The 15,879-nt window shown below is 37.3% G+C and overlaps 1 protein-coding gene across 1 annotated transcript in view; it reads right to left on the minus strand.

Annotated features, from left to right (window-relative positions):
* FAAP100 (FA core complex associated protein 100) overlaps positions 1-15,879 on the minus strand; it is a 118,728-nt gene that overhangs the window by 60,646 nt on the left and 42,203 nt on the right. The window contains exons 7-9 of the mRNA XM_053706880.1: positions 10,551-11,290; positions 9,462-9,580; positions 9,178-9,294 (exon numbers count right to left, since the gene is read on the minus strand). Of these exons, the coding sequence (XP_053562855.1) occupies positions 9,178-9,294; positions 9,462-9,580; positions 10,551-11,290 (976 nt within the window). The remainder of the gene's footprint in view (positions 1-9,177; positions 9,295-9,461; positions 9,581-10,550; positions 11,291-15,879) is intronic.

Genomic DNA, 15,879 nt, shown 5'->3' on the forward strand with positions numbered 1-15,879 from the left:
AGTGAGAATTATATGCATGTTATGAGTTTCTTTAGCTATTCGGCCTTGCCAATGTACCCTGGCCTAATGCCTAGAAGTAAGATAGAATAAGATAATGTAAACAAGAGGCTTTAGACACTCGGTTGTCTCTGCAGATGGTAGTTTGTTATGACTCTGTAAATATTGTTATGAGAAACTCATGTTCCAGTTTTTCCTTGTAAATTGCTCTGTATAACTGTGTAAGATGACGCGGTCCTAACGTGTCATCCCCTTAACCCTGTATGTTACTATAAGAAAGGCTTGCACTGTGCAATAAACAGAATTGGCTTTCGATCATAATGCTGCGTGGTCTGAGTCATTCTAAGGGGCCCTTATCAGGTAATCTACATATGCCTCAGGTGGTACACTAGGCCCCAGGCTTTGGCCTGCACTGACACTTACCCCCTGAAGGGGACACCTAACAGGTATAGAGAGGGCGCCTACAGCTAAAAAATATTAACACTTTCAGTATAGACAATTTTACAAATATTTATTAAAATATAAAATTCTAACTGATTATCACAATAAAATTCTCATAAAATAAATTTAAGTATAAGGGAAGTCTCCCCAAACAGTTAAATTGTTAAAAGCAAATAGAAATAAAGCTTGCTCTTAGCATATAGTTTCCAGCTTCAGAAGGAACATAATATTAAATCTACACTTCAAACCATAAGGAAGTGGCAAATTAGTAAATGGTAGCAGTGTTAATGTTAATGGTTACAATGATAATGTTAAAAAGAGAACAGACTGAACTAAAAAGAATATCGGATGTATAAGCAGCAAATCAATAATGTCCGAAGTTAGTAGCAGCAAACACATGTCACAAGTAAAAAAGATCTTAATAAAGCCCAGAGAAGGGTGAAACGCGTCAACCTCTTGGCATTGTGAGACTTTTATGTCATACCACTACACTGAGTACTCAGTAATCTGCTTCATAACCCAGGTTTGATTGAAAATAAGTTCTGTTTGTTCAACATAAGTGACTATTGTCAGCTAAAGAGCTGTTTTTACCTCTTATACAGCTACTTTCTGTGTGCTATATGCACTAAGTGCAGAGGAACACTATCCGCTAATTTGGGCATCTTTAATTGTATGGAGCAAATAGCACCTGGATGCTGCACTGAAACGGAGCTGTGACGTCAGACGCTGTCGATCACGCACTATCCATCACACAAGCTACTCAGTGAAGGAGCGAAGACGCTCTACCTGGCATTTCATCCGCCACGAAAATAAGGGTAAAGTATCCCCCCACAGAGTAACGAACGTCATAGACAACCAGGTACCAACTCTGACTTTGTCCCTTTGAGCAATATATATCTGCTAAAACTCGCGTCTGTTACACATTATTCCACAGACTGTGGAACAAAGGGAAATTTGACTCATATCATTGGTATATACCGGAACTACAACAGTAACCTTTTTTACTTGTGACATATGTTTGCTGCTACTAACTTCGGACATTATTGATTTGCTGCTTATACATCCGATATTCTTTTTAGTTCAGTCTGTTCTCTTTTTAACATTATCATTGTAACCATTTATTAACACTGCTACCATTTACTAATTTGCCACTTCCTTATGGTTTGAAGTGTAGATTTAATATTATGTTCCTTCTGAAGCTGGAAACTATATGCTAAGAGCAAGCTTTATTTCTATTTGCGTTTAACAATTTAACTGTTTGGGGAGAAGTCCCTTATACTTAAATTTATTTTATGAGAATTTTATTGTGATAATCAGTTTGAATTTTATATTTTAATAAATATTTGTAAAATTGTCTATACTGAAAGTGTTGATATTTTTTTAGCTGTAGGCGCCCTCTCTATACCCCACTCTTCTTCCATAGGTCTGCATATAGGGCAAAGCCCAGAAAAGTCTATCTTCAGGGGTCTTAAAAGCCTAAAACTTTGTAAATACAGTTTATTCCTTTAAGAAAGTAATTTATTGCAAAAATATTTTTTCTTCCTAGAATTCAATGGCAAACTTTCTAGTTTTCTAGAAGATTGGGATATACCTAGGTTGGTAGTCATCTATTAGATATATGATTCCATCACATTTGTTAGTTTTTCACAAAGAATGGATTATGTCTTCTAATCCGCAAGCTAACACAATACCACCCTTTCTCATACCATCAATATATTTAATAATGGATACCCAATTGGAGGGAGGGGGGGGGAAACTGTAGCAGTTTTAAATGAAATCGCCAAAAAACATGCTTTGAAATACTGCCCACTACTAACATTTTTATCACCAATGAAAACATTTTTTTTTTTTCAGCCATACGAGCAAAATCCACAAGAATATTAAAAAGGAAGGCTGTGGCTATTTTGACAAGGAAAAAACCTGAACCAATATCTGAGCAAGCAAATCTTTTACACTACCTAGCCAAACAATGAACAACAGAAGAACAGACTTGTAGTCCATCTTCTGTTTGTAACAAAAGATACTAAAAGTAATATAATACCCAGTATATTCACATAAACACTGGAAAGAAGAAGTAATGATCATTCAGAGTTAAATATTCCTTCTTTGAAAATGATACCACTGGTGTAGGTAGGGTTGTGTGAGTGTCCTAAAATGGAGTTTTAAAGGACCATAGGTAGAAGGACTAAAATCTTATGTTTGGACAGAATATGAGCCACTGTTTGAAAGAATTGAAGGACAAAGGACTTCTGGGCCAATTTAAAGGGACAGTCTACTCCAAAATTGTTATTCTTTAAAAAGATAGATAATCCCTTTATTACCCATTCCCCAGTTTTACATAACCAACACGGTTATTTTAATATACTTTTACTTCTGTGACTACCTTGTATTGAAGCCTCTGCAGACAGCCCCCTTATCCCAGGGGTCTATTTATTTATTATCTTTTTACTTGAATTTTAGCCAATTAGTGCTGTGCCCTGCACAACTCCACGGGAGAGAGCACAATGCTATATACATGGCACACATGAATTAGCACTCTCCTGTTGTGAAAAAGCAATTAAAAAAGCATGTGATAAGAGGCTGTCTGTAGTGGCTTAAAAACAGGCAGAAATTTTGAGGTTTAAATGTTATAAAGTATATTAATACAACAGTGTTGGTTGTGCAAAGCTGGGGAATGGGTAGTAAAGGTGTTATCTATCTTTTTATATATATAGATTTTTATTAGGACATATGCCATACAGTCATAATGAGAAACATTACACAGTAGTACTTTTGTGAACAAAAACAACATCCAAAAGAATTTTTATAATAATGAGGTGGTCTCAACACAGTCCCAATAGAGACCTAAACCTCACAAGTCCCATCATAATCCAATGTCCTTTGGGTCAGACAGGAAGACAGTGCTTATGTCCAGCAATAACATCCATTTATGACAACATAATAATCAACATATGATTGATATAATTCAAGGTTAACTTGTGATAAACGTACATAGATTAACAAGTGATAACAATTCAGTAAATTGTTTCATATCTAAAGATCTTCTATTTACCAAGATATATCTGAATAGAAATAAGGAGAACGGGGATATACATCATAGAAATAGAGGAAAAAGGAGAAAAATAAGATAGAAGAGAGGAAAAAGAAGAGGGGGAAAAAAATAAATTATTAAGGGCGGGTGGATAGGGATACAGCTCTGTGGTGACTGTAAGTTACGGCTATAACACAATACCATAGATAGTCTGAGGTAGAGACCACAAAATCTGAGGGAAAAACTACACAGGACTATAGTCCCAAACCAAGGCATGGAGGTCTTCAGAACCATGTATATGAGAGACATATGCTTCCATTGATTTAATATATCTCAAAGTGTCCACAACTTGTTCCCAGAGTGGAGAGGCCGACTGAAGCCACATTTTGGCAATGGTTAATTTAATCGCCATAAATAAGTAAATGCAGAACAATTTTTGTGAAAAGTGTAGCTTCGTAGGGAGGATATGGAACAGACCTACACTGGGTGTTGCTGGTATTGAGATGCCCTTTAAATTGCAGTATTGTACTGCTTTCTGACATAAAGATGCAATGACCGGGCAAGACCACCAAATGTGGGCTGGAGTGCCCAATGTGTCACAACCCCTCCAACACTTGGGAGAGTTAGTGTGTGATATTTTAAAATAGACGGACCGGTGTCATGTGCCACTGCAATAATACTTTGAGAAATAATTCATAAAGAGTAATGCAATGGGCTGCTTTTTTAGTCAGTCGAATTGCCAAGTGCCATGCTAGTGGTTCATGAATTGTACGCAAGGAAGAGTCCCATTGCTTTATCGGTGGAGATTTATAGAAAAGTGAAGGGTGTAAGATATCCTGGTAAGAGGATGAGAGCAATTTTTTATATGCGATTTTTAAATCCCATTTCGTCTCCCACTTGGTTTTAGACCGCAGCGGATCTTTGTCAAAACCCCATGATTTAAGGAAGCTCCGTAATCTCCAGAACTCAAAGTGTAAAAGTAAAGGCAGATTATACTTCTGGAGAAAAGACTGATATGAGATTAATTGGACCCCCTTATATAGGTCTGTTATGTCAATGATGCCCAAGTCTGACTAAAGTGACGGATGAGTATCTGGCAGTGCAAGAAGCAGCCCCCCAATCTTATGGTATGGGGATGGGTGAGGAGCAACTGTGGGTAAATTATGAGTCTTGTCCCAAAATTTCAAATTGGAAACTATAATAGGATTTACTAAAATAGTTTGCGGTCTAGCATTTATCTATCTTTTTAAACAATAACAATTGTTTAGACTGTCTCTTTAAAGTGAATGTAAATTTTTATGCTAAAGTGCCCGTTTTTTAAAAATTCGATTAAAAACAGGGGCACTTTAATTCATCAAAATTTACATTTCACTCGTGTTGTGAAAAAATACTTACCTTTTAAACTTGACAGCAGCTCCAGCTTCCGCCGGTCGTCGCAAGCCATTTCTGATGTCAGAAATGATGGATAGGTCATCCTCCAATCACGGCTTACCCCCGGGGGAATCAGTGTCTGATTCAATGCCATGATTGGAGGAAGCCGGATTCATCATTTTAGACCCAGCAAGAGGCTTTGCAACGGGTGGAGGAAGCTGGAGCTGCTGTCAAGATTAAAAGGTAAGTTTTTTTTCACAGCACAAGTGAAATGTAAATTTTGATGAATTAAAGTGCCCCTGTTTTTAACGAAATTTTTAAAAACCGGGCACTTAAGCATCACAATTTACATTCACTTTAACTCCAGTGAATGTTAAAAAGTAGACGTGAGCCAAAAAGACATCCCCAGCGTAAATTAATAAACTCGCTTAAAATTAAAAATGAGGAATTAACCTAGCTTTTAAATAAAGAGGCGATCTACTCAATAAAGGAAATAGATACAAGATACTATGTATATGGGAACAAGCCAGATAAAATGCTGGCAAATAAATTAAAAGAATTAACAAGAGCAACAGCGATTCCACAAATCCAACAATCTAATGGTAAAGTCACCAATGATCCCCTTCAAATAGCTAATGAATTTGTTGACTTTTACAATAACCATTATAATCTAAAGAGTCCTAAGCAGGGTGTTAACAAAGCAGTGGAATTAGATAAGTTCCTAGACAATAGTTCACTCAAGACAATCCCAAAATATGAGTTAGACTCATTAAATGCTCCCATAACTTTGCAGGAAGTCTCTTTGGCTATTAAAGATTTAAAACTGAATAAAGCCCCAGGTCCCGATCGGTTCCCAGGATCTTTTTACAAAGATTTTCAAACCTCCTTAGCACCCCAACTAGTTAAATTGTTTAACAACATCTTACAATGTGTTGATATACCCCCTGACCTTTTAACTGAGAGAACAGTAATTCCGAAACCGGGTAAAAATAAACAGTTTTGTCAAAATTACCGACCAATCTTCCTCATTAACCAAGACCTCAAATTATTCACCAAAATTCTAGCAAATCGCCTAACAAGACCCATAATGAGTTTAATAGATACAGATCAGGTAGGTTTTATCAAACAAAGGGAAGCCCCAGACAACATCTGACAAAAATTATTAATTTAATAAATTTGGCTTCTATCAAAGAAATGCCTTCTCTGACATTGGATGCAGAGAAGGCATTTGATAGGGTTAATTGGGACTATATTCACGTAGTACTTAACAAGATAGGAATTATAGGTCCATGTCAGGATGCCTTGAAAAAAGTTATATTCGTATCCTGATGCGTTCATTAGACTTAGGATATCAATCGAAGCAGATTAGAATTCGTAATGGAACCAGACAAGGATGTCCATTGTCCTCATTGCTTTTTGTGTTATGCATCGAACCGCTGGCAGTAAAAATTAGAGACGACCCAGACATTGCAGGGATAAAAATTGGCGACAAAGATCACAAAATTTCACTATTCGCGGATGATGTTATTCTCGCAGTAACCAAAACCCTACTCTCCCTTCCACCATTATACTCTTTATTAAACAGATTCAGACTCCTATTAGGATATAAAGTAAATAAGGATAAATGTGAAGCCCTAAGCATAAAATTACTACAACACACAAAAAAACTACTTGAGTTAAATTTTGCATTTGCATGGGCTAATAAGTCACTCAAATATTTAGGGATAAACCTTACTAGTGATGTAAACACACTATATAGAGAAAACTATATCCCCATGTTTACACATATTAGAACTCTACTAACTAAATGGACCAAACATAATATTTCTTTATATGGAAGAATTATAACAGTAAAAATGACAATCCTACCCAAGCTCCTCTACTTATTTCGTTTCTTACCAGTATCTATACCAATATCAGAGTTACACAAAATGCAAAGAGAAATTTTGAATTTTGTTTGGCAAGGGAAAAGGGCAAGGATCAATAAGCACCTAATGATGAGACACAGGAATGAAGGAGGCATAGGTTTGCCAAGCTTGCTATCACACTATTATGCAGCCAGAATGGCCCAGACCATCCAATTGTATAAAACCGATAATGCGCCACAATGGGTTCAAATTGAAACAGATATATTAGGTATAGGAAAAATTGATAAAATTACTATGGACAAACAAACAAAATAGGCATCAGACAATACATGTTGATCAACCATACTACCTTTCTTTGGGATAAATTAACTCAAACATGTCCTCTAATCAGTGTCAGATCTAAAGTAACCCCCCTTGTAACTCTTGATTCGGTAGTGAGTACTCGGGTGCAAAAGAAATGAGAAAACAAGGGATTGTATCAAATTGCAGATGCACTCTCCAAGAATAAAATGATAACCATAGTGCAATATGCGGAACTAGGCACACCTGATCAAAATATTTGGTTACATTATTTGGAGCTTCAATCTAGGGTACACAAAATAGGGTTTGATAAGGCCCCTAACAACACTTTCTTTGAAACTCTTTGTCTATCTAAAAACCCTAGAAGAAATATAATATCACTATTATACCCAACCTTTAACATTGCAGATAAAGATTAAAAAGATCTCCATTATGCTAAAATTGGAAAAGGAATTGGCTAAATCTTGGACGGCGGAAACATGGATAACAAACAAAGGGTTAGCATTTTCACCCAATGCATTATTAAAAGAAAATTATCTAAAGGTATTATATAAATGGTACATCTATCCCACAAGATATGCTAAACCAGAAGATGTAAGCAATCACTTGTGTTATAGGTGATGTGGGGAGATCGGCTCATATATACACATGTGGTGGCACTGTGATAAGGCTAAAAAGATATGGGACCACATTTCAGATTATTTGAGTCTAATATTAGAAAAGATCTCCCTATCTCCAGAACATGCCCTACTAAATTTTCCATTTGAAGGAGCATTGAAAAGATTCTCCAAACTGATAGCCATGATCTGTACCATCACACGATTATGCATAGCCCGATTTTGGAAAATGGATCCACCCTCGTTTAAATATATATATAAAGAAAGACTGAATTTCATTATAATATGTCTAGTGCCTCCGCTACACTCTTACATTCTAAAGATAGTTTTATTGTACAGTGGGAGCCATATATTTTGCATATTGAGGCTGTGAATAGAACACGAAATTTAGTCAACCAAGACCCTACACTGGTGGATACTGACATATCCAGATTAAACTAGTTGGGAAGACTTGGCAAGCCTGTCCTATGCAATGTGATGATGGATGCTTAATATGGTTTTATTGTTAAATTGTATTGTCTTATATATGTAAAAACTATCCAAAAGGAATAGTGGGCTAGTTGGAAAGAGGACGAAGGATGAAAAAACAGAGACCTTAACCTGTATGGCAAGCGATGATATCTTTATTAAGATAACTTTATAGGTAAACAAGCATTTGGAGACTGTATTTTGTATGTTATGTTTTATTATTATTATTGTTGTTACTTTAAAATGTTTAAAATCTAATAAAAAGATTTCAACAAAAAAAAAAAGTAGACGTGAGCCCTCTGAGCATTGAAGCTAAGACTGTTCCTGAATCCATCATGTACAAACTCAAGGATATGACACATATAGCATCCAAATAATAATCCTGATACTGCATCCATGCATAGAACCCATCCTGCATATTATAGATGCTTTATAAACTTGCACAACTACATCCATTACCAAATACATTAAAATTATGGTAAATTTCAGACTTTAAGAATATTGCAATGAAAAATATATTCGAGTACATGAAAAACATGTATAGATAAAAAGGACCGAAAGGGATGTTTAAATGAAAAGAGAGAAACAAAGTGAAAAATAAAAGTAACTTCAATTAAGGGTTAAGAAATAGTTCAGCAATGAAAGTAATAAAGGTTTAACTTAAAGGGACATGAAACCCAATTTTTTTCTTTCATGATTCAGATACAGCATGCAATTTTAAATAACTTGCCAGTCTATTTCTATAGTCTAATTTGTTTGTTTCTCTTTGTATCCTTTGTTGAACATTTCACCTAGGTAGGTTCAGAAACTGCCGATTGGTGGTTACACATATATGCCTCTTGTCATTGGCTTTTTAGCTATCTCCCAGTAGCGCATTGCTGCTCCTTCAACAAAGGATACCAAGAGAAGAGAATGAAGCAAATTAGTTATTAGAAGTAAATTGGAAAGTTGTTTAAAATTATATGACCTATCTGAATCATGAAATAAAAAATTGGGTTTCATAAAAGTTTTTCATAAAAGTGCTGAACTCATTACTAAAGCTTATGTTTAAAAAAAAAAAATAAAAAAAAAAATACTTTATCACCTGCAAGCGACTCAGTACTGCTAAATGCAGACAGGCTAAAACATCAAGGTATGCGCTCACTATCTGAATCTCAACAGCTGAGATGGGCCCCGATGTAGAGAGATCATTCACAGAAACCTAGAAAAGGAATTGAGAAATCAAAGTGTTATACAGTGTTAGGCATTGTGTAAAAAGACTGGTCACTCATCAGTAAAAGTTTTCATCATCTTTTATAGGTCACAAATCTACTTTGGGGGCCGAATATATTTAGAGTTTTACAGGGCTTTTGCGTTACATTTTATCACCTCTCTAAGACGAAGACAAAGTTCCCTTCCATCTGGGGTAAAACCATGCACCTCTGACAAATTCTCCGTCAACTCGGTCTTGAGCAGCCAATGCAGTGTGGCAGAACATATAGAAAATCCTAGAGGCAGAAGATAGATGGGCAATCAAGGATACGTTAGAATCTCAAGGATGTTGTGAAAACATCTTAAAAGGGACATTAAACACTTTGAGATGGTAATATAAAATGATAAATTGTATATATAAAAAAGCTCTGCAATATACTTTCATTATTTATTTTGTCCTCTTTGCCTGTAATTCCATTCTGAAATTGTGGTCTTTTCAGTTCCTGTTAGAAATGGAAGTGCAGAACACTGTTAAATCCAGCACAGCCATTGGCTGCACACTCTAGTGACCTATGTATAACTGTCCCTAATTGGCCACAGCAGAGAAGCTAACACAAGTTACAACATGGCAGCTCCCAGTGTTTTATAGACACTAAAACTTTACACTTATTTTGTCACTTTTTAAACAACTAATGAAACACATTTTACTCATGGACTAATCTTTTCTTTGAATGCATCATTCTATCTAGCATGTGTTTAGTGTTTAATGTCCCTTTAACTGACTAACATACCACTTATGTAAATCCATACTCTACTCAAGGTTCTTTTTAATAGCTGCACCACCCAGCTCATTTTACTCATTTAGATAGGATTATTATAATAATACAATGCTACTTTATAATGCCACCAAGCTGGCACAATATTCTGTGGAGGACACTGGTCTACATGTATGAGGTGAGAGCAGTTTTACTGAAACCATAAGTTTCAAACAGCCTGTAAAATTATAGCTTCAATCAAGAAAAAAAAAAAGAAAAAAAAGAAAAGATAATTAAAGGGACATTCTAGACCAGTAATTATGTGGTCTTTTTATTGTTGCATTAATAAGATTAGTTAACTAAGGGGTTAAACATATAGGTAAAGACCAAAATAGAACATAGGCTGTGAGCCAATCGGGAGCGGCAGTCACACATATACTCACCACCTACATTACATATATAATATAAATTACATAGTCATTTAGAGAAAATACTATTTGTATTGGATTACCTGGGCTCTTGTTTTTTAAGGTCAGATTTAGAAGCTCTACCGACACTCTTAGAGTTGCAGAAAATGGAGCGACTCTGCATTTCCCCTGGTTAGAAACGGCTTTAGGGTGAGTCCCCAATATCCCTGCTCCAAAAGACTGCCTCAAAAAGGTTTCCACAGGGTCCCAGGCTGCAGCAGGGCAGGGGTCAAGATGGGATTGATGGCCATCTTGATAGCTGAAACGGAGACACTGCAGAATGTCTATAGTGTGCTCCTGCAGCGGTAAACAGATCCCTTGTTTGTGAGGAGATGATGAGGCACATTCTGCAGGATAAAAAGGGGTAACACTGTCTGGGAACAGACCCTTCAAACTGTAAAAAAGGACAGATGACATCAGAACAGGAAAATCCAGTTTGTTACTTTTCTGAGTAGATAATGGGAAGGAAATCTCTGTCTTTTCTCCTGGCGACAGGTTGCCTACAGGGAAGGTGTATGACGTTTTCAAGCCAGAAGCCTCATAGTGTATATGAACGCACAACTTCCATCCTCTGCCCATAGTACAGTCAGTCCTGTTATCCAGAGTGCAGGATGCAATCAGGGAGTCCTGTTGCACTACGCGCATCCATGATACTTTAGTGCTGAAGACAAGAGCCAGCTCAGATCTCTCAGAGGACAACACTGTGCGGCTCAGCCCTATCACCTGGTTGAGGTTAAATAACGAGCTATTCCGCTGGTCTGTAAGAGATTTCATGTGGGAGACCCTAAGGAATGGGGAAAAAACTAAATAGTTTTCATGAAAAAAAAACAACTTGTTTTTACATTAGTTAAAGACATCAAACCCAAAATTAAATAGCTCATAAAATGTTTAAGGAGAATGTTAAATTATTTATTTTGCCAAATTTCAGACAGAGCATGCAATTTTAAACAACTTTACAATTTACTTCTGTTACTAAAATTGCTTTGTTCTCTTGACAACTTTTATTTATTGTCTTTAGCAGTGTTTTGCAACATTTGTAGCTTTGTTATACATTGTTGCAAAACACTGCAGCCATAGAGTACTAAAGACACGTGCACACTCCCGAGCTCTTATGAACCTAGTTTTACTCTTCAATAAAAGTTGTCAAAAGAACAAAGACATTTTGATAACAGAAGTAAATTAGAAAGTTGTTTAAAATTACATGCTCTATCTGAATCATGAAAGTTTAATTTTGACTTTACTGTCCCTTTAAAATGTGCTTGTTCTACACTCCCTAGATAGGCTGCAGTGCCACCATTATGCCTAAAGGGACATGAAACCCAAATTATTTCTTTCACGATTCAGATAGAGCATGTGATTTTAAAACTTTCTATAGAACGTCTATTATCTAGTGTGTTTTATTCTCGTGATATCGTTTGTAGAAAATGAAACCTAGGAGCTGCTGATTGTTGCATGCACATATATGCCTTATGTTATTGGCTCACCCAATGAATTAACTAGTTCCCAGTAGGGCGTTGCTGAATCATGTTCTATGTGAATCATGAAGAAAAAATATTCTACACAGTGATTGGTTACATCAGAGCACAAGCTCATTTACATCTATTCGTTATTGGCCACAGCAAACGAGACCAACAGCAGAAAACACATTTCTATATGAAGCTATAAGTTTGACCATTAGTAAATAAATAAACAAGGAAACGGATATTATACAAACTCACAGAAGTGTACAAAGCGCCATTCTGATGATTTAACCCTCTCCTGCCGGGACTTATTTGTCTACATCGGAACAAAGTTCCAATATAAACAAATAAGTAAAAGTTGAAGCACGCCCTCTAGCTTCAGGACAGCCAAACACAACTTTATCTGTTTAATACATTTGCAGTTGTTAAACCCACAGTTAGTTATACAGTATCTCAGAAAAGTGAGTACACCCCTCACATTTTTGTAAATATTTTATTATATCTTTGCATGTGACAACACTCAAGAAATGACACTTTGCTACAATGTAAAGTAGTGATTGTACAGCCTGTATAAGAGTGTAAATGTGCTGTCCCCTCAAAATAACACACAGCCATTAATGTCTAAACCGTTGGCAACAAAAGGGAGTACACCCCTAAGTGGAAATGTCCAAATTGGGCCCAAAGTGTCAAAATTTTGTGCGGCCTTCATTATTTTTCAGCACTGCCTTAATCCTCTTAGGCATGGAGTTTACCAGAGCTTCACAGGTTGCCACTGGAGTCCTCTTCCACTCCTCCATGATGACATCACAGAGCTGGTGGATGTTAGAGACATTGCGCTCCGCCATCTTCCGTTTTGAGAATGCCCCACAGATGCTCAATAGGGTTTAGGTCTGGAGACATGCTTGGCCAGTCCATCACCTTTACCCACAGCTTCTTTAGCAAGGCAGTGGTCTTCTTGGAGGTGTGTTTGGGGTCGTTATGTTGGAATACTGCCCTGGGGCACAGTCTCCAAAGAGAGGGGATCATGCTCTGCTTCAGTATGTCACAGTACATGTTGGCATTCAAGGTTCCCTCAATGAACTGTAGCTCCCCAGTGCCAGCAGCACTCATCAGGCCCAGACCATGACAGTCCCACCACTATGCTTGACTGTAGACAAGACACACTTTTCTTTGTACTCCTCACCTGGTTGCCGCCACACACGCGTGACACCATCTGAACCAAATAAGTGTAACTTGGTCTCATCAGACCACAGGACATGGTTCCAGTAATCCATGTCCATAGTCTGTCTTCAGCAAACTGTTTCCAGGCTTTCTTGTGCATCATCTTTAGAAGAGGCTTCCTTCTGCAATAGCCATGCAGACCAATTTAATGCAGTGTGCGGTGTATGGTCTGAGCACTGACAGGCTGACCCCCCCACCCCTTCAACCTCTGCAGCAATGCTGGCAGCACTCATACATCCATTTCCAAAAGACAACCTCTGGATAGGATGCTGAGCATGTGCACTCAACTTCTTTGTTTGACCAAGGCGAGGCCTGTTCTCAGTGGAACCTGTCCTGTGAAACCGCTATATGGTCTTGCCAACCGTGCTGCAGCTCAGTTTCAGTGTCTTGGCAATCTTCTTGTAGCCTAGGCCATCTTTATGTAGAGCAACAATTATTTTTTTCAGATCCTCAGAGAGTCCTTTGCCATAAGGTGCCATGTTGAACTTCCAGTGACCAGTATGAGAAAATGTGAGAGCGATAACACCAAATTTAACACACATGCTCCCCATTCACACCTGAGACCTCGTAACACTGAGTTACATGACACCGGGGATGGCTAATTGGGCCCAATTTGGATATTTCCACTTAGGGGTGTACTCACTTTTGTTGCCAACGGTTTAGACATTAATGGCTGTGTGTTGAGTTATTTTGGAGGGACAGAAAATTTACACTGTTATACAGGCTGTACACCCACTACTTTACAATGTAGCCAAGTGTCATTTCTTCAGTGTTGTCACATGTAAAGATTTAATAAAATATTTACATAAATGTGAGTGGTGTACTCACTTTTGTGAAATACTATATGATAGCAAAAGTGCACGATTAAAATGCTTGATATTAGCATATTTTCTTTTTGCACTTTTATATCCCTTTAAATCAGGGGTGTATTAAGGCATAGGCCAACAAGGCCGGTGCCTAGGGCAGCAGATTTTTAAGGGGCAGCAGAATTTTGAGTCCTTAGGGCCACTCTACTGAACTCAGGGCCGGGTGGCTAAATCAACCAATTACTAATGACTTAAATGGCTGGCCCGGCTATTGCTATCCTATGGGATTGTATGTGGGTGCGCATGAGGTGGTGACAGTGGAGGCGGAGCTCACTTGCGCAGCCTGGCCTGGACTGAGAGGGAATGCGGTATTGTTCCTGGCTCCACCGCGTGATTGAGACTCACAAAGACTACACAGTGCAGTGTGCACTACAACGTGACCACTGTGAAACAGCATATGCCTTTTTCCCTTCAATACATCTTCATTAGGCATTAAAATACTTAAACGGATTAGTCACTAAATACTTGTACATTTACTGTTTGTTTATCTGTCATACATGCAAAGAATAAGTATTTATTGCTGAATCTATACAACTATGTGACTTAAAACACAACTGAAAATATGTTGTATGCATTTAATACATTCAGAAACAATACAAGTAACATAATTTATGTAAGAACTTACCTGATAAATTCATTTCTTTCATATTAGCAAGAGTCCATGAGCTAGTGACGTATGGGATATACATTCCTACCAGGAGGGGCAAAGTTTCCCAAACCTCAAAATGCCTATAAATACACCCCTCACCACACCCACAATTCAGTTTAACGAATAGCCAAGAAGTGGGGTGATAAAAAAGTGCGAAAGCATATAAAATAAGGAATTGGAATAATTGTGCTTTATACAAAATCATAACCACCACAAAAAAAGGGCGGGCCTCATGGACTCTTGCTAATATGAAAGAAATGAATTTATCAGGTAAGTTCTTACATAAATTATGTTTTCTTTCATGTAATTAGCAAGAGTCCATGAGCTAGTGACGTATGGAATAATGACTACCCAAGATGTGGATCTTTCCACACAAGAGTCACTAGAGAGGGAGGGATAAAATAAAGACAGCCAATTCCTGCTGAAAATAATCCACACCCAAAATAAAGTTTAACGAAAAACATAAGCAGAAGATTCAAACTGAAACCGCTGCCTGAAGTACTTTTCTACCAAAAACTGCTTCAGAAGAAGAAAATACATCAAAATGGTAGAATTTAGTAAAAGTATGCAAAGAGGACCAAGTTGCTGCTTTGCAGATCTGGTCAACCGAAGCTTCATTCCTAAACGCCCAGGAAGTAGATACTGACCTAGTAGAATGAGCTGTAATTCTCTGAGGCGGAATTTTACCCGACTCAACATAGGCAAGATGAATTAAAGATTTCAACCAAGATGCCAAAGAAATGGCAGAAGCTTTCTGGCCTTTCCTAGAACCGGAAAAGATAACAAATAGACTAGAAGTCTTACGGAAAGATTTCGTAGCTTCAACATAATATTTCAAAGCTCTAACAACATCCAAAGAATGCAACGATTTCTCCTTAGAATTCTTAGGATTAGGACATAATGAAGGAACCACAATTTCTCTACTAATGTTGTTGGAATTCACAACTTTAGGTAAAAATTCAAAAGAAGTTCGCAACACCGCCTTATCCTGATGAAAAATCAGAAAAGGAGACTCACAAGAAAGAGCAGATAATTCAGAAACTCTTCTAGCAGAAGAGATGGCCAAAAGGAACAAAACTTTCCAAGAAAGTAATTTAATGTCCAATGAATGCATAGGTTCAAACGGAGGAGCTTGAAGAGCTCCCAGAACCAAATTCAAACTCCAAGGAGGAGAAAT

This window comes from Bombina bombina, chromosome 1 (assembly GCF_027579735.1).
Source record: "Bombina bombina isolate aBomBom1 chromosome 1, aBomBom1.pri, whole genome shotgun sequence".
NCBI classification, from domain to species: Eukaryota; Metazoa; Chordata; class Amphibia; order Anura; family Bombinatoridae; genus Bombina; species Bombina bombina.